This window comes from Sinocyclocheilus rhinocerous, unplaced genomic scaffold (genome assembly GCF_001515625.1).
Source record: "Sinocyclocheilus rhinocerous isolate Xijiao unplaced genomic scaffold, SAMN03320098_v1.1 scaffold1763, whole genome shotgun sequence".
Lineage (NCBI taxonomy): Eukaryota > Metazoa > Chordata > Actinopteri > Cypriniformes > Cyprinidae > Sinocyclocheilus > Sinocyclocheilus rhinocerous.
Window position 1 is genome coordinate 314,057 of NW_015640500.1, and position 18,262 is coordinate 332,318.

General features: G+C 37.8%; 3 protein-coding genes across 3 annotated transcripts in view; all 3 read right to left on the bottom strand.

The window, feature by feature from the left end:
- The window catches only part of LOC107753327 (cytochrome c oxidase subunit NDUFA4-like), a 4,169-nt gene extending 3,565 nt beyond the window's left edge, over nt 1-604 (bottom strand). Inside the window, exon 1 of the mRNA XM_016569460.1 lies at nt 563-604. Within this exon, the coding sequence (XP_016424946.1) occupies nt 563-604 (42 nt within the window). The remainder of the gene's footprint in view (nt 1-562) is intronic.
- Nucleotides 605-2,366: 1,762 nt separating this feature from the next.
- On the bottom strand, nt 2,367-13,377 carry LOC107753317 (protein FAM117A-like). The gene is made up of 7 exons (XM_016569451.1): nt 13,357-13,377; nt 12,963-13,079; nt 12,705-12,788; nt 10,542-10,670; nt 10,254-10,404; nt 2,669-2,786; nt 2,367-2,547 (listed from the first exon to the last, which is right to left on the bottom strand). The coding sequence occupies exons 1-7, from the start codon at nt 13,375-13,377 to the stop codon at nt 2,367-2,369; spliced, it is 801 nt and encodes a 266-aa protein (XP_016424937.1).
- Nucleotides 13,378-15,643: 2,266 nt separating this feature from the next.
- The window catches only part of rundc3ab (RUN domain containing 3Ab), a 13,721-nt gene continuing 11,102 nt past the window's right edge, over nt 15,644-18,262 (bottom strand). Inside the window, exon 11 of the mRNA XM_016569452.1 lies at nt 15,644-16,753. Coding sequence (XP_016424938.1) covers nt 16,611-16,753 — 143 coding nt within the window. The 3' untranslated portion in view covers nt 15,644-16,610. The remainder of the gene's footprint in view (nt 16,754-18,262) is intronic.

Here is an 18,262-nt window from a genome sequence, read left to right on the forward strand (position 1 = left end):
TATTTTGCGGGAGTCCCGCGAATCATTTTACTCTCCCGCATCCCGCACACACACGAGTCTCTTCCCGCCCATCAAGAGTTGTCCCGCGCCGCACCCTGTTGCGTTGGGTCCCGCGGTACTCCCGCGGGAGTGCAGGTCTCTACCTCAATGTCCTTGACAGCTGCTGAACATTACTGCAACACAGCTATTTGTGACAGATACCGCGACCTACAGCCGGCATACAAGCTCAGCCACTGTTGTTATATGGGGAATTCACGTACACAAAGTACAGACTGAAAAACATTTGCGCAATGCCAATATCCTCACCATATCACAGAATGACCAGAATATCTCATCAATGTGAATGAAATAACATGAAATCCAAGACCCCACTCTCCACTGCTGTCATTCAAAATACTGTTTACCTTTTAAATCAAACATATTTATATTAAATGTACCCCTAGAGCTGCGGACGAGTTTGTATATGACACAGCCAACGCCAAAACGATTCTGAGGCATTTAATTTGAGAATGAATGAATCATCATCATTATTAACAGACAGGAACAGATCTGAAATACTTACAGCCGGGTGGCTTTTCACTTGTTTCAATACGGTACTCAGCATGTCAAACTCCCAAAATATATCTATACAGCAGAATTAATGAGAGTTCTGATGGTGTTTGTACGCTCTGATGTGTGCTTCTGAAGCGGAGTGTGAAAGGATATATAGGCTTAGATCTCTGCCACAATTCTGCGCGCGAATGATGCCTGATACAAATGCGCTGTTGAAGGACTAGTACAGCTGCTACCTTCTGGCGACAGGGGGCGCTCGCGGGTAACACATTCCTCCATTGAGACTCATTCAAATGTCGTGCCGGAAATATTCGTCCTTGTAATCAAATACTGTTATGGCCAAGCAAAATAAATCATACATTTTGGTGATCTGCCAGAATATAAAACTAATCTATTTAGCAAAAAGCTCTGGGATATGTTAAGTTTAGTTGAATCCTCCGACATCTGAAATTATATCTTAGAATTTCTTAATTGGTATTTTTTAAAACATTAAATTAAATTATATCATGTCAGGACAATATGTGAAATCTGACAAGGTAGATAGGAGCAGCAGGTATGAAACTAAATCATTTGAAATAACTGAATTTTTTTTAAAACATACAAATCTGGTTTAGTGCATATAAATCACATGATGGCATGAGATTAGCACTTAATAATTTTTCTTTTGATAATCTTGACAGTCAAAATCACAGTATGTTATTTCTCATAATATCACCCACTTGGAATTTATTAAGACAGAACACACATTCACCCACTATTGTTGCTCAATTCTACTTTATCGGTGCCAAAAACGCACTGCAGACATGCAAGAATTTAAGTGATCTTTAGAAAGAAAAGAGTAAATAATGTATCATCAATGCACACGTAGTTTCCCATGCACTTTCCAATGGGAAGGCAAGTTTAAACTCATCTGAATATTAAAGCATTTCAACCAAAGCTTTAAAAAAACAACAAACATCATGTGCGCAATGAGCGTATTGAATAAAGAAATACTTTGAAGTCAGATAATGTCACCATTTACATTCTATAGCTTATCTTTAGCAAAAATATATGTGCAAACAGTACAGAGCTCCTAACTAATCATACATTCACGTACAGAATCATCTAAACAAATATAAAAATAGCATATGTTCAAGGTATACCATGTAAACATTCATTAGACACAAAAAAACACTCTACTTTTGAAAAAATATAAAGGGTGAATTTAAATGTACCATTAGAGCATGACTGTAACATTCAATTTAAATAAGAACATAAATATACCTACTGATGTGGTCTATGACTGTAGTAATCCACCCACATACTTTCTTCAATAAACTTTTCAATAAGCAAAACTAAATAAAACTAAAGTAAAAATATATTTAAAAAATGCATTTGCCAATTTATTTTTTCATTGTAACAGTGAAGTGGGTGGTAAAATGCTAATTTAAAATACAAGCATTGCGTTAATAGTACCATTGGCCTATTCAACATTCATTATCTATAAGAACAGCCTTCTCCTTATAAAACTGCCCAAATTATTAATCCATAAATCTATCAAGTCTGCCATTCCAAGAGGATGTTTTCACCACTCTCACTGACTCACAAAGAAATGTGGTATTCTCTTATTACAATTACTTTTTAAATTAGAAAATAAGCTTTTACTTTTTCCACCATTTAACAATGAAAAAATTTCATTTTTAAAAGTAAGGTCACATACTAGGCAAATGCGATATTAAAAAGTACTGAGTGTTTTTAAAGACAGTCACTTTCTGTCTCTCTCACGCAGAGTAGCAGATGCCAAATTCACAGTTTTTTCTTTTGTTATTAACTCCTCACTGTCCCACCCAGCAGGACCCTGGAGAAACTGAGAGGCTGCAGATCAGGAAGTCCACTGGAGGTAGGAGGGGCTTCGGGAGATTGACAGGGCAGAAGGCTGAGCCTGTGTGTGTGGAGAAGTTCACTTTGTTTGGGTCGGGGCAGGAGAACATGTACACTTGGTCCAAACATGGAAGGCTGAATTTGAGGATGGGGTGGAAAAAAATGCACAAGATGCACAATAGTCAAGACTGCATTAACCACTCAGAACACCAACAGCAACCACAGAGCAACACCCTAGCATTGTATGCCGACTTACACGTTTTCTTCACACACTCGGACTCTCTCACAACCCTCTGGTGGATCTCTCTGAAAGCAGTAGCTGTTATTGGGCCGTGGTGATGAGGACAGCATTAGGATACATGAGCTGACCTCAACTGAGGACAGAGCAGTATCAGTCAGTTCAAATTAAACAAAGATACATAGTAAAGTGGCCAGATTTATGAAATGGAAACCGGGGGCATTTCCTAGTTGAGTGGTCAAAATATACTTGAAATCTCACTTGTTATTATCTATGAATTAAAAATGGGGACAATACATTTTTGTATGTTTTTTAGCAAACAGATAAAAATAGTATTCTAACAAAATTATTTTAAAAACACACACATTACAAAATGAGATGTCCACAAACTGGGAATATACACTACACAATAATTACACTTTTTTTAAAAACTTTTTAAATATAATTTTTTTACATTTTATGTTTGTGCTATAAAATGGATCGTTACTATCCCTAATTAGGATTATTATTTTGCAGTTTAAAGCGGACATAACACACAGTTTCTGCCAGTCTCATGTTAATCTTGAGTACCTATAGACAGAGGTGTAGCAATAGGGCAGGCAAGGCAGGCAATTGCCTGGGGCCCCGCATTTTGAGGGGGCCCCTCTCGCGTTACGCTGGGTGTGCCTGCTTTTTCCTCGTGATGCGTTGGCTGCTGTTTTCAAACTGGCACAGCGCTTACTCGTGCATTTGCTAATTTAAACATGAAGAGGACTTATCCGTCTGGCAGCCAGAAGCAGAACACAGCAAGAATTTCTATTTCAAATAAATTATGTTCTTCTAAACTTAATATTCAAAAAATCGTATAGTTTAATTCTTAAAAACGTATCATGGTTTCCACAAAAATATTAAACAGCATGACTGTTTTCATCATTTTCATCGTTTCTTAAGCATCAAATCAGCATATCAGAATGATTTCTGAAGGATCATGTGACACTAATGGCTGCTGAAAATTCAGCTTTGACATCACAGGAATAAATTACAATATATATTCAAGTAGAAAACAGTTATTTTAAAATTGTAACTATATTTCGAAATATTCTTTTTTACTGTATTTTTGATCAAAAAATGCAGCCTTGGTGAGCATAAGAGATTTCTTTCAAAAACATTTTTAAAAAATCTTACCGACCCCAAACTTTTAAAGCGTACTGTAATCTAAATAGGTAAATGTTACAATGATGACAGCTTTTAGCCATTGACATTTTAAGTTCACTCAAGATATTTAATTTAAAAAAGCTGTTTCCATCAGTTTGCTCAGTAGAGAAGATTGGTGTAGAGACTATGAGAAGTTCTGGCAGAGGAGGCATATGGAGAGAATGTCTGCCCAAGGGCACATGTTCCCTGACTTCTTACTCCAGTTCCCCTTCTGCTAGATCTAATGACCCATACGTGCTTATACTGACAGCGAATGTCGACATGCTTAGCCCCTTCGTAACTGCACACCTCAGCGTCTGCTGCCCAAGGGAGTTTCTGCCGGTTCTACAGCCATTCTGCAAGGGGAATAAAGTGTGACTGTGCCCCGTGCTTTCTTTCAAATTCATCAAAGCCTTGTGATCTCCATCTCAATGAGAGAGTCGTGAATTATAGAGCAGCAGCATCGGGGGTAGCAGATTCAACTTTAATGATGTCAAGAATGCTGTGAACAAACAGCAGTGCTCGCATAGCTCTGAGATGTCTAATCAGAATCGCATTCTCACATATCTCTCTTTATTTCTGTCTCCTGAACTTCTAGTGGAACGGAAGAGGGACACAGGGGGTATTCCCATGGAAACCGTGTCTCCTCTCCGTGCGAGTCTGTGCCGTGCTATGCAGGATGAAAGATGGTCTCAGTCTTGATTAAAAAACTGTAGGCAATGCTTCACCTGGGTCCATTGTATTGGAAAGTCATCTTGATGACTCCCCGGGGTTATCTCTCTTTTTCTAAATCTGACAGGTTAACACTATCAATTAGCAGCCATTGATCGGGTGAACAATAATAAAGGCTGGTTGAAAGATGATGCAGCCATTCACCTTCACCCCTGAGGCTATACTCACTCATACAGCTGTACACACAACAATGTGAAACGACTCACTAGAAAGGGGAAACTCACAGTTTTGAAACTTGCTAACGTTTCACACAGACATTACAGTATTTTGTGGTTTGGGTATTTTTTATAGTTTTATGTCGATTTACATTTTTTATAGTCTCGCCAAGATTTATTCTTGAGCAAGCAAAGTTTTTCTGGTCCCTTCCGAAAACAGAATGGAAAAAGAATGGGTCATTCCACTAAAAGGGTGCTTTTTGTGTCCCTCCCTAACATATGAGTAGAAACAGACTTTTAATGAATATCTGATACCAGTAAAATATCTGATATGATGAATATATGATGCCATTCTTTTATTCTATTATCTAAGCATTTTTCATAACACTTCTACAAAAATCCAGTAACTTTATTTTTATATGATTTAATATCTTCTTTCTTTCTGAGAAGCTTGTCCCCACTCATGTCTTTCTTTCTCCATGCTGTATTAGCAATTGAAATTTTATTTTAAACAAAAATGGAAATAAGAAGCTAGTATTTTTATTTCCTCCTTATATGGAAATGTATATGTATTTAATGTGTCAACACTGTTATCATCATAACCTTCTCTCTTTTTAAAATAATGAACAACACCATAAAAAAACCCATTTTCTTAGGGTTGTCTATAGAAGAAGATAAGTTATCATTGTTGAAAACAGCAAACCACTGGAAACTAGCTATTTGTAGAAATATCAGCATTAAACTGTCTTTCATTTTTTTAATGCAACATAAGAGAGATTATCTACAACCTTATTTGGTGGCAGGTATTACAGAACATAAAAAGAAAAAGAAAAAACAAACAAAAACATACTGTGTGTAGGGCCTTATGAGGCGTAGCGGCAAGGCAGGCAATTGCCTGGGGCCCCGCATTTTGAGGGGGCCCCTCTCGCGTTACGCTGGATGTGCTTGCTTTTTCCTCGTGATGCGTTGGCTGCTGTTTTCAAACTGGCACAGCGCTTACTCGTGCATTTGCTAATTTAAACATGAAGAGGACTTAACCATCTGGCAGCCAGAAGCAGAAAAAAGCAAGAAGAGGAGGGAAAGAGGAAACATGACAGCGGTAAATGATGGAGATAAGATTGACTATATAATTATATGACAAACAAATGTTTTTGTTGTTAATTCCAGGTTATTTTTGTTTAATTATTTGCAAGATGAATTACTGGTAATAGTCCAATTACTAATATGGTTACTGGGAAACAGGTTAGCTATGGTTGCACTTAGCAGCAGCATATTGTGTAGTACGGAGCCCCGCATGCAAGAAAAAATAAATCGTGGGCACAATTTATTAATTCGTTACCTCGATTTACTAGATCATGCGCACAATTTATTAATTCGTTCCCTCGTTCTAGGTAAATTGTGCACACAAAATAATAATTAGTTGTACTTCCTGTCCGCGTGCGCATTCTCATAAACATGTTGCTGCTATGTTGTCATGTTATGTTATGGACAGAGACACTTTAATTGGGTTTTATTTTGAGTTCAGCCTGTTCACAATTTATGTTCTATTATATGTGTTTTAACTACTTTTTGTATGTTGTATAAATATATATCTAGGTAACGAAGATATATAAACAAAATCTTTTAGAAGGGCCTCATCTATTAATTTTGCCTGGGGCCCCCACTTCATCTTGGTTCGCCTCTGCCTATAGAGTAGTATTGCATCCTTCATATCTCGGAAGACTCTAGTTTTATCAAATTTATATAAGACAGATACAGCTTTACACTTCTCTCTGAAAACATTCGAGCTCCTGGAGGCGTGCCGTGGGCGGAGTTTTAGAGTCACGAGCACGCAATGTTTTTGCATAGAGATGCAAGCTGTGACATCGACATTAATAAAACAGGAGCAAAAACTTTATTGACTTAAATTAACTGTCTAAAATTCAGATCCAGCCATATATATTAGATCCAGAATCGGATCCTGACGACTTCCGTAACCCAAATGAAGCATGTTGAGCGGAACTTTTGTGAATGTTTTAAAATTGTATGCAAAACAATCCCCCACTCTGTTCAGGATATATAGTACATACTGTACAAACAGTAAAACAATATTACATTAATTTAATCAGTGTAGAGTAGACTGCAGCCCTCTGTTGGTGAAAATAATCACTACACAATTACCCTGGTAACCAGCAATGTTAGTCAGGATTTTTTGCAGGGTGTTTTGAATGTGCTAAATAACAGGGATATTTCCGGGGACAGGACACCAAAAACCAAATTGTGTCCAGAAAATGGATGTCTGGTAATCCTAATACATAGTTGAGTTTTTGACAGGAATAACACCATGATGGTGATGTATCAGCAAGAGTTTGAAAAAAAAATAGTGATGTCCGGTTCGCGAACGAATCTTTCTATTGAACCGATTCTTTTTAGTGAACCGGTCGAACCAGTTCAACAAATCGGATTGAATCGTTTGAAACAGTTTGCGTCTCCAGTAAGCACTAATCCAGAAATTACTTAAATTACTCACTTTTTGATGTGACTGACACTCTCTCTGACTCGAAATAAACCAATATCCCGGAGTTATTCATTTAATCCAACAGTACACTGACTGAACTGCTGTGAAAAGAAAACTGATAACGAGCACGAGCAGAGCAGCGATTAAAGGTGGGGTAAGCGATTTTTCAAAAACCCCTGCCCCCACTGGACTGCTCATATTATTTTATTTGGGTCCGAACTGCAGTTCGTTTGCGTCATCAAGCCAGCAGCTGTTTACCCCGTTGCTTAGTAACAACAGCTCAGGAGAAGGCGGCAAATGCATAACATTGCTCTCTGCACTTTTATATATTTAAGTTTTTTTACCATTCGTTTTGTTTGCAAAGCTTCGGTACATAACGGCACTTACATCTGTCTTACGAATGTACTGCAAATGCTCTAAAGAACGCTGAAGGCAAACAGAAATGAGATATACAGCTCTCTATTACATAGAGAGCTACTCTAGTACATACAACTGTCTATTGTTATATACCTGTACATACAATTGTCGATTTGTATATTTTTTATTCCTTATTTTACTTGTTCTTTTCACGTCAGTCACGCTCAACAGGAAAGTGAGTGAAACACACACATAAACACACATTTTTATCAAATAATACGTCATTATTAGCGGTTCACTTTCGCAATTTGGTACGATTGCGTTCACATCAGCAGCGAACCGTATTGGAGTTCACATGAACCGTACCCCAGACCACCCTTTTTAAGCAGACTCGGGTACGGTTCGCGGGTGCGCACCCGAGGTCGGAAGACAGCGTTCACATCATCCAAACGAACCGAACCAATCAGCAGTAAGGGGCGTGTCTACTCATGATGTGGAGGAGAGAGCATTCAGTGCACTGTACGGACATTAGCCGAGCGACAGAAAGATAGAGATGGCGGATAAAAAACAAAAGAGGAAAACGTCTGCGGAACAAAAGAAGGCTTAAGGCAATAAGGCAAGAAGTAGGACCCGTGTAAATATCGGATCAGCTTTCCAGCGCTGGAGAGAACTGAAGGAGCGGAAGGCCTGCGATCGGACGCCGAGGTTGCTTTGTTTCTTCTCGATAGGTGAGTAACACCGTGTCTGCGCCCACAACAGCTAAAGTCTGTCTAGTACACTGGACACGATAAAGCGACCGTTGAAAATCATTTGAAATTTGTGTCAATACGTCATGCTTTTTTTTTTTTTTACTTTTGTACAGCAGTTATAGTTCATTCTAAATAAATTTTTTAATGTAGAATATGTGTTACATAAATACATGAAATGTAGAACATATAAAAAAGTGCCCGTGGCTCGTCTGCCAGTGGGTGCCCCCCATGCATAAAAGTGAAAGCCGAATTTCACAAAATTGGGTGTTATTTATTGGGAGTAGAATTATTTATTTATTTCAATGAATGTAATCGATTAGATATCATAATATTTAGGCTATAATATTATAAATCAGGTTGGTTTGTATTGCTGACGTAATATGTAAATGATATGCGTGCGGCCGGCGAGACTTGCACTTGAACCATAGTGCGGCCCGGTGGAAAAAAAGGTTGAGAACCACTGGTGTAGACAGTATCACTGATTATAATGAGTTCCATAGTATTTTGTCGCGCCGCGCCACTCGCGTCCGGTGTAGACACGGTGTAACATTGGTTTTGCTTTGTTTCACAGAACTAATCGTTGCCTGGGTTGCGTACATATGTGTGGGGCGGAGCTATCAAAATAGGGGCGTGCCCCTTTTGGGGTAGGGGCGTGTTTGTTTTGGTGATTTCTACCAGAAATCGCTTACCCCACCTTTAAGGCTAGAAGGGATACAACAAAAACTACTGGGCATGCGCACATCAATATAGCGTAATTTTTCAATATAGCGTAATTTTTCTCACACTGTACAACAATAATTACTATTTTTGCATTCTTGTAAGGGGTAGGTTTAGGGTTGGGGTAGGTGTAGACGTTAATAAAACACAATCTAATAGGTAGAAAATTCAATGTTAGCTTCCGGTTTTTGCTGTATCCCTTCTAGCCACAACCCAGAGCAGCTGATATTGATATACTGAGCATGTGTGCAGCATGCCATGTACTAACGAACATACACGGCTGCATTACAATTTTTTAAACAACTGATGGAGCAAAGGAAACATCTTTAAAGTATTATTCATTTTATTTATGTATTTTTTTTTTTTAAAGATGAATGTATCTGTGTTAAAGGACTTTGTGTGTTCAGTTGAGGATTCTCTTAGGTTATAAGCTAAAGGGGTTTTTATGATCTCGGTCAGGGATGTTGAACCATAATAATTGAGATGCTATGTTTAATAGGAAACAAGTGTACTGTAATTATAGTTAATGATGACACATTCACAAATAAACAATTGAGTGTTCAAGCAATACAATTTTAACATAGAACAATTGCTGAAAAAAATGCACTTACACACTTAACACACTGTACAGCATACAGCTATGTGGGGGAAGGGGTAGTTTATGCCCTTTGACTTTTGAGGTTACACCCAGTCTCCCTTGGCAACAGGGAGTCTAGACAGATTAATAAACCTAACCAAGAGATAATACATGACTGACTGCCTGGAGGGGGCTAATCTGGCGAAACGTAAGTTTATTTAATAACATAATGGATTATGCATCATAAGTGGATCATGGTTTCTGCACTGATGGAGACTAATTTATTCACTTTATATCTTCAAGACTTGTAAAACATCCTCGTTTGCACATCACTGCCTGTACCTGTATTTGGGTGCTTTAGTTGCAAAACTTAACTGTAAGAATCTTATCAGATCATGATGATGATGTTTTAACTGACTGAAGTTATGATTACTGACTTTATATATTTTAATGTGTTGAGTGTATTTTCATCCCGGCCCGGTACGATAGACTTGACATCATTACGTCATCACAAATTACGTCATTACATTAGGGTGTAAAAGAACCGGTGAACCGTTTTTTTTTAACCGGTTTAACCAAACTGTCCAAAAGAACCGGTTTGCGGAAAAGAACCGGACGTCCCATCACTGAAGAAAAACAGACCTACCAGAGTCGAGATCTAGAGGGCGCTGTGGAGAGCAAGATGTGGATGAGGAAGAAGAAGAGTGGGAAGCTACACAGGAAGATCCAATCTGAAATCCACTCCTGTAGCTCAGGTGTGGAACAGGAGCCCTGTGGCCATCAGGAACCTCATACAGCTAAATAAAAAAAAATAAAAAAATACACACAATATTACAATTACTTGAAGGTTTCCAGTTTTGCAAGTTTGAATATGCAAATTTTCATTATATCAGTCTTCACAATCAGTTAAAATGGTGAAAAGTGCTAAACCTACTCCACAGTAGTGAACTGATGAATTATGTGTGAAGACTTTCTCCAGCTCCAGATCTAGTCTCTCTTCACTTTGACGCAAGCGTGACGACAGTCGAGTCAATGACGCAGGTGGGATTAATAGAGCAGGGGACTGAGAAGAGAGAAAACACATACTGGTATTAGTTTGATTACAGAAGCCTTTATTGATACCTTTAGTCTACGCTTTTTTTACTTTTTAAAAAAAATTTTTTATTAAAAGATAGTGTTGTTGGGTCCAAGTCAAGTCCAAGTCCTTAACCAACTGAGTTTGCATCTGACTCCAACAGAAACTGGGAGTGTTGATATTCAATTAATTAACCATTATTCGTTGTGATGAAAAGAAATACAAATCGCATATTAATCTTTTTTTTTTAAATACTGGAATTTTGCCGAGCCCCTTAGTGGTTGAGAACAACTGCTCTAACAATAAACAACTTTAAACTTTTTCACTAATATTTTCATTAATAAATTTTAGTATGTTTACTTAGCTGCAGCGAGGACATGTTTCCTACATTTTCGTCCCCATAATGTATTTGAATTAAACACTCTTAAAAAGCACGTAATACATATTCAAACTCCTACGAATGATGGAAACGTCAAAGTTATCATGAAAAAAAAAACTAAAGCAAAACATAAAAAGATGGTTCTTATATTTTCAGTTCATGCTGGATGGTGTGATTTAAAATTTAAAATTACACAGGAAGGAAGAGCCTGATCAACATACAGTATAAAACAGCCCACCACAGTTTGCTTTTTGTGCACGACATTTAGGGGTGTGCAAAACCAAAACAATCATGACAAAATTCAATAAAGTTCTTGAATATATCTATATATATATATATATACTGTATATATATATATATATATATTTCAAAGTCTATATGCCATAAACCTTGAAAAATGTGGCTAATCTGCAACTAGTTGTTCTCCAATGTGGAGAATGAAGAATGTTACAAACACTGGTAAATGTAGCCACAGGGGGATATTTATAACACATTTCATTGTCAGCGAGTACTGCAATATGCTGCATTCTTGTTAATGTGACTAACAAACTTTGAAGTGAGTTTACTTTACAGTATATCTGATAAAGTGCTGTGTGTGTGATGTTGCAGATTGCTGGTCTACAATTTGGTGCAACAGTATGCTATAATGGATAAAAACTAACTAACAACTGCCATAACAAAATACCATATATCTATCTAAAACTAAACTGAAATTAAAAACCATAATACATAATGAAATGAAATAATGAAACTGTAATAACCCTAAGAAGTGTGATATCTGTTTGCAGCTGGCCAGCATGTGTTCAAAGCAGAACCGTTTTTGATACAACCACTCTTCCTGTTACTTTTTGCAATCCTCCTCACTTCCTCTAACATTTGCGTACATGTGTCAGAATATGGCACTTTAGTGCATTTGAAGGCTTCACCCGCAGACCACTGAACTTGTTTGAATTTTATGAGCATCTAGAAGCTTTTGGTGCAGCCAAGAATGTGCTTCCCTAAACTATAATACAAACAGAATTGTATTCTAATTTTGCGATAATATGTTGCAATATACTGATACATGACATGCAATGACATAGATTTCCACGCAAGAAAAAGGCTGAAAAATTAAATGTCAAAATAATCCACCCCCAAGTATGATACGATCCTTGGATATGGCTGGGATCCCTCCTTAAATGTAAGTTTGCCAAAGGTTAATAAAACTGTGTCTAAACATTGTGAAAAACACTTAACATGCCCTAATGTACCAAGACAGTGATAATAAAGATCAAATTAATACACTTTATGGACGATGCATACTACAGTATATACAGGCAAGCAGATGAGCCTAGAATATCAACACAACGTGCTAAATTACACTTTAAGTGCTTTGTTTAAAATGGTTTAGCTTAAATGCTTAACGTGAAACTTGGCATATTGCGTTTATGGGTTCATCTTTACATACATGCTTATACATACACTGAACAAAATTATAAATGCAACACTTGTTTTTCACAATTGGACAAATTCCGAATAGCTCTGTTTGATCTTATGTTGAGGCTGAAAAGGGAAATGTGGATTGGGAATGAGGAACCAGGGAGCATAGAACAGTTTGAAAGAGAGAATGACAGTATGTGTGTGTGCGACGCGTATATTAGTACCTGATGTTGGTTGTGCAGTTTCTCTTGATTGCCAACCAGAACGCCTGACCTTTTCTTCTGTTGCAGTTGTTTCAGCTTGAAAAACTTAAAACAAAAACAGTGTAAGGATAGGAAAGAGAAGAGAACCAGCAGATGCATGCAGTATGATGTAGATATAGTATTAAATCTTACATGACTCACAATACATGACCACACATGAACTATCTATAGGTTTCAAGCTATTTTCAGGAGTGAAGTGCCATATTTATTTAGACTTACTGAATCTGCACATACGTCACTTCCATCCTGGAGACGTTCTGAATTTCCCCATGATGCCGAACGTTTGTGAAATCCAACAGCCGTTGTTTCAGCTCCAGCTAACCAAGTGTGTGGTGTCTTTTACAAAAATATCAACCATTATAAAATCACATAAAACTACACTTCAGAATCGTTGTTTGAAGTTTATACAGCAACTTTGTTATATTTGGCCGGCTGATTTCTTAAGGGTTCACTGAATCATGTTTATTGATTTATTAGTCACCATTTATTCAAAACGTATTGTGCCAGGACTGAATATGTGCAACTTGAAAACAATTCGCGATCTACAGAAGAGAAATAGATTAACAGTTAATAATGACTACTGTCATATGTTCCTCATGTAATGCTATTGTACGGTCATATGAACTACTTTCATGGTGCATTTTTGTCCTCTTTTTAAAGTCGGCATGGAATGAAAATTCACCTCATTTGGTTACATCCGTGTTCACATTTTTTGGAAACTAGTACAATTAGACATTTTGCCATTAACCAGCACCATGTGCAAATAAAACCAGACAGAGACCAAAATAAGACAATTTAACAAGTAAGTGGGTAAAACAGTCTTAAGTCGATGATAATGGCTTAGATAATGAGGAACAGAAAACGGATGATATTTAAAAAATGAGAAAAGCTGATACACCCATTTCCCTTCACAGCTGAGCTGAGGGTTAAAGTTCATAGTGATTGCTGTGATGTAACCTAGTTTGAGCAAATGATGATGTCAGAGGATAACACAGATTTTGGTATATACCATGGTACTGCATGGCCCCGGTTACACTGGTATTAACATCTGTCCTGAGTGAGCAGTGTCAGGGAACTTTACTTTTAAAAATAATGCATTACAATACTGCATTTTTCCATAAAAAATAAAAATAACTAATTGCATTACCTAGTTACTCTTTATGGAAAGTAATGCATTATGTTACTTTTTGTCACACGGGCTGGGCTTGCTTATTTGTTTTTAATTAAAAAAAATAAAAATATATATATTTTTGGCAACTGTAAACACCAAAAGAGAAAATTAATAAGCCTCAGGCTAAAGGAAATGTCTCTCCACCTCACTTCCAATTTGTCTCAACACGGGGACAGGAAAGGTGTCAGTATTACAGTAAATAAATGGGAAAACAAAGTAACTTGCGTTACTTATTTGAAAAAATAACTCAGATATTTCTTTGTAAATTTAAAAGTAATGTGTTACTTTACTAGTTGCTTGGGAAATGTTATCTGATTACATAACTCACGTTAACTGTAATGCGTTATGAAATAATAACATATTTCATATCTATATATGTGGTATTTCTTCCAAGGGTGTAACAGTCCCGGGTGGGTGTCTTCAGCATGTATTGTTGGAGATAACTTTCCATCAGTGGTGGTTTGCATAGGGTGGAGTTGTGTGAGATAACACCTGAAAATGTACATTAATTGTTGCCTTATGTTCTTTTAGCAGAAGAGCTGTTTTGTGGTCAGTGTACTGACACATTTGTCAATTGTTTGTTTGAAAAGTGCTTATAAAAGTATTATCTGTCTTTTTGGGGAAGTCGTGGCCTAATGGTTAGAGAGTCGGACTCGTAACCCAAAGGTTGTGGGTTCAAGTCTCGTACCGGCAGGGATTGTAGGTGGGGGGAGTGAATGTACAGCTCTCCCGTGTGTGTGTGCACTTTGGATGGGATAAATGCAGAGCACTAATTCCGAGTATGGGTCACCATACTTGGCCACTTCACTCACTCACTTTAAAATAAATTATATTTTGCTATTTGGGGTTGCAGAGAGTTTTAGGAATAGAAATAATGAGACATTTTAGAGCCTTCAAAGAATGTTTTTGAGACTTTGATATAGAGTGATTTAAAGTGATCCAAGAATGCTTTTTCTGCGTATTTCATTTTGAGTTTCACTTGAGGAAAACATGCTTTCATTGACCCCATCTTCATCCAACAGGAAGGGCTTTTCATTTGCCCTTTGTCTTTTGTAAACCTATCTTTTAGAATATAGTCATTTTGAAGATCAAAAGTTATTCTTCAGCTTCACTCTGCTGCATGCTGTGAAATCAATCAAAGGTCACATCTTTTTGGCGAGCATATTTTGAACTGGCAGTCCCCATTTTGCATTTAGACACTTCTGTTAAGTTTTTTTTACTGCAGCAGTCCAAAGTGAAAAAAATTGTGTTGACCTTTGACCCATAATTGACACTTGTTCTTTGTTTGACCCCTGGGTCATGGTGACCCTAAATTTAAGTTATGTGAGATTTTATATCATAGGCCTTTTTGACTTGGTCCCACCAAGCAACCACCAAGAACACCCTAGCAACCACACAGCAACACACAAAAACTCAGAACATCATAGCAGCAGCATAGCAATGCCCTGGCAACCACCCAGAACAACCTAGCTAATACTCACATTTTTTTCAGAGAAGGCCAGAAGTGCGCTTTCAGTTCAATAAATGCATAACACAGAGCGAATAACTATGACTCACATTAGGACAAAAAAGGCAGTTTTATTGCGATTTAAATGACAAACAGCATAGTTTCCCATGGCTTTTTAAATGACAAAATAATGTGCAATGAATGAAGTTATTTAATGCTAATTGAGGGTGACAGCTGTCTAAGACAACACAGACACACATTCTCAAACAAACAGACTTTCAATTACACTGACAATGGAGGGGGGAAATCTAGTTTATCAGTTTTATATGATATTTTTATATGATTAAAATAAATGCAATGTTTCAAATCTTCTGCTAATATACTGAAAATGACAGTGGTCCACACACTGCAGACATATTGTAATGATGCAACAACAGATGACAAATACATGTCAAACATACAGAACAATACAACAGTATGCAAATATATACTGGTCCATTTGTTCACGTCCAGCACTGTCAGTCATTTAGCAATAGTATACTGTCATGTGCAGAGTGATCCCATCTTCAAAGTTACTTCAAGAGGCAAGAAAAGAGGAATAAGGCAGCTATTCCAGAAATGTCTTTCATTTTATTACCTCTGTAATTGTACAGCAGACTGTAAAGACATACACATCTTCTTGTATGTTGTTTGGCAGAGGAGAGATGTTTAGATGGTTGAAATGTGAGAATTTAAAATATAAAGTGATGATAATGTCAAAATACTAATTTGTAACTATAATATGCTTTCTTTCACACATTTTTCATGGTTAATTTCTGGCTGTAAGTGTCTGTATGGTTTTGTTTGTATGTATGTTCCCATAAGAGATTTTAAAGGGCAACAGAATGTGGGAAAGCTGTGTTGGGCTTTGAGACATGAAATTGTAATGAAAACTGGTTTCAGGTTTCAAGTCAGTCAGTGCATAGTCCACAGTTTGCCTTCACTGGTTACCACAACAAGCCAGGAGAAAGGTTTGAACAGCAAAGACATTCAGAGATACACTCATCTGAAAAGCTCTAACAGGATAAGTCTGTGTGGAAAATATCTCCCATCATAACTAAAGAGTTCTAGCTATATTTTTATCAATGATAATTTCATGAGAATTAGTGTAACAGGTGTTACACAGGCTGTAGCTGAGCCATAATATCATTGGATGTCTTAGCTGACAGTGCAGTTTCTCTCTGCTTGTATTGGTCTCATTTGGTGGTCCCTAGCTAGGGGTTAGAGCAGGACTGGGCTCTGCGCTGATGTTTACCAGGCACTCTGTCGACCTCAGGCTTGGCAGGGACTTACAGCTGGGTAAAGAGGACAGAGAACCACACAGGCCTAACATAGAGGGAGTGTATTCTTTTTCTGAAATTAAAATGGAAGAAATGGGAATTATTATTGAACACCAATAATAGCATTAGCAATAGAACAACAAACTTAGTTGGTTCACCCAAAAAAATGAAAATTCTGACATCATTTACTCTCCTTCATGTCATTACAAACCTCTATGCATTTCTTTCTTTTGCAGAACACAAAATAAGACCTTGTGAAGAATGCTGGTAACCAAACTATTTCAGTTACCATTGATTTCCATTATATGGTGAAAAAAAATCCTACTGTGACATTTCTCAAAACATGTTCCATAGAGAAAAGAAAATCAAACAGGTTTGCAATGATATGACATGTAAGTAAACTGTGATATAATTGTATTTTTTGGGGTGAACTAAGCCATTAAAGTCAACATGAAACAGCAATTGTCTTTTCTCTAATGTGATGTACGTAAGAATGAATTGGCTGTGGGCAGGACTTGATTTTGCCCATTGGCAGTAAAATAGATCGTTGGTGTCATGAATCCTGTCCATGGACTTCCATTACAGTGACTCTCGCACAACACAAACTGTTGCATGTCATCCCGGACTACATATCCCATCAGCCATTGCACTGATTGCACACAGCACTTATTGCACACAGCACTGATTGCACACAGCTGTCATCAATCACACATTCACTATAAATACACTCACTCAAACAACCATTCTCTGCCGAGTATTGTATGCGCTTATCGCCCGCAGTGATAGAGCCCTCTTTAGCTTCCTAGCCTAGCCCAGCCCAGCCCAGCCCAGCCTAGTCTTGCCTTGTCTGTTTTCCCAGTTTCTGTTCTTTGCCTGTTTTCCTGGATTTATCCCTTTAGTCTCGCCCTTGTGATTATGTTCGCCGATCGTTGACCTACGCTAGCCCTAGGACTATTCTTGTGTCTTGCCCGCCATATACCTGTTTGCCTCTGTTCGACCCTGCCTGTGTTTCTGACCTCCTCTGCTGGTAATAAAGCTTGCATATGGATCCGCACGTCTCACGTCTTGTCAGCCCCGTAACAGTTGGATTGTTGTTGTTTTCTAATTGCTACTGTGAGTGACAGGTTGTTGGGGAGGAATTATTGTTCAGCCCTCACACCGATACACATGTCAACAGAGAGGAGAAGAGGGCTGCATCCAAAATTGCATACTTCCCTACTATATAGTAGGCAAAAAAGTATTTAAAAAAGTAGCATTTCAGAATTCAAAGAATTCATGAAGCAGTTGGCAAAAAGTAATTTACTACTTCCAGCGAGATTCTGAAGTGTGCATCAGATCAAAGACTATAGAATACCCAAGACGTGTCACTCGTATAGTTTTGAATGGAGAAAAATGCAACACTCAATATGGCCGCTCTATCGAACGAAGCCCCGCCTTCTGAGTAAAAGAGCCAATCGCAAATGGGTAAAGTCAGTGCCTCACTGCAGCTGCCGTTAGAAGTCCTGGTTGCTATAGAAACGGTCAGCTTTCTGAGACGTGCGCTCAGGACTGCGCATGCGCACTGGCTGGTCTAGCCTGAAAA

Excerpts from the sequence above, each read along its gene's own strand:
- LOC107753317 (XM_016569451.1), bottom strand. The coding sequence starts at position 13,377 with ATGAAAGTAGTTCATATGACC. Across the intron at positions 2,787-10,253 it reads CCCTCTAGATCTCGACTCTG|TTGAGGTCAGCTCATGTATC; the intron begins GTAGGTCTGTTT and ends CTCTGTCCTCAG. Across the intron at positions 2,548-2,668 it reads CGAGTGTGTGAAGAAAACGT|CCTTCCATGTTTGGACCAAG; the intron begins GTAAGTCGGCAT and ends CCTCAAATTCAG.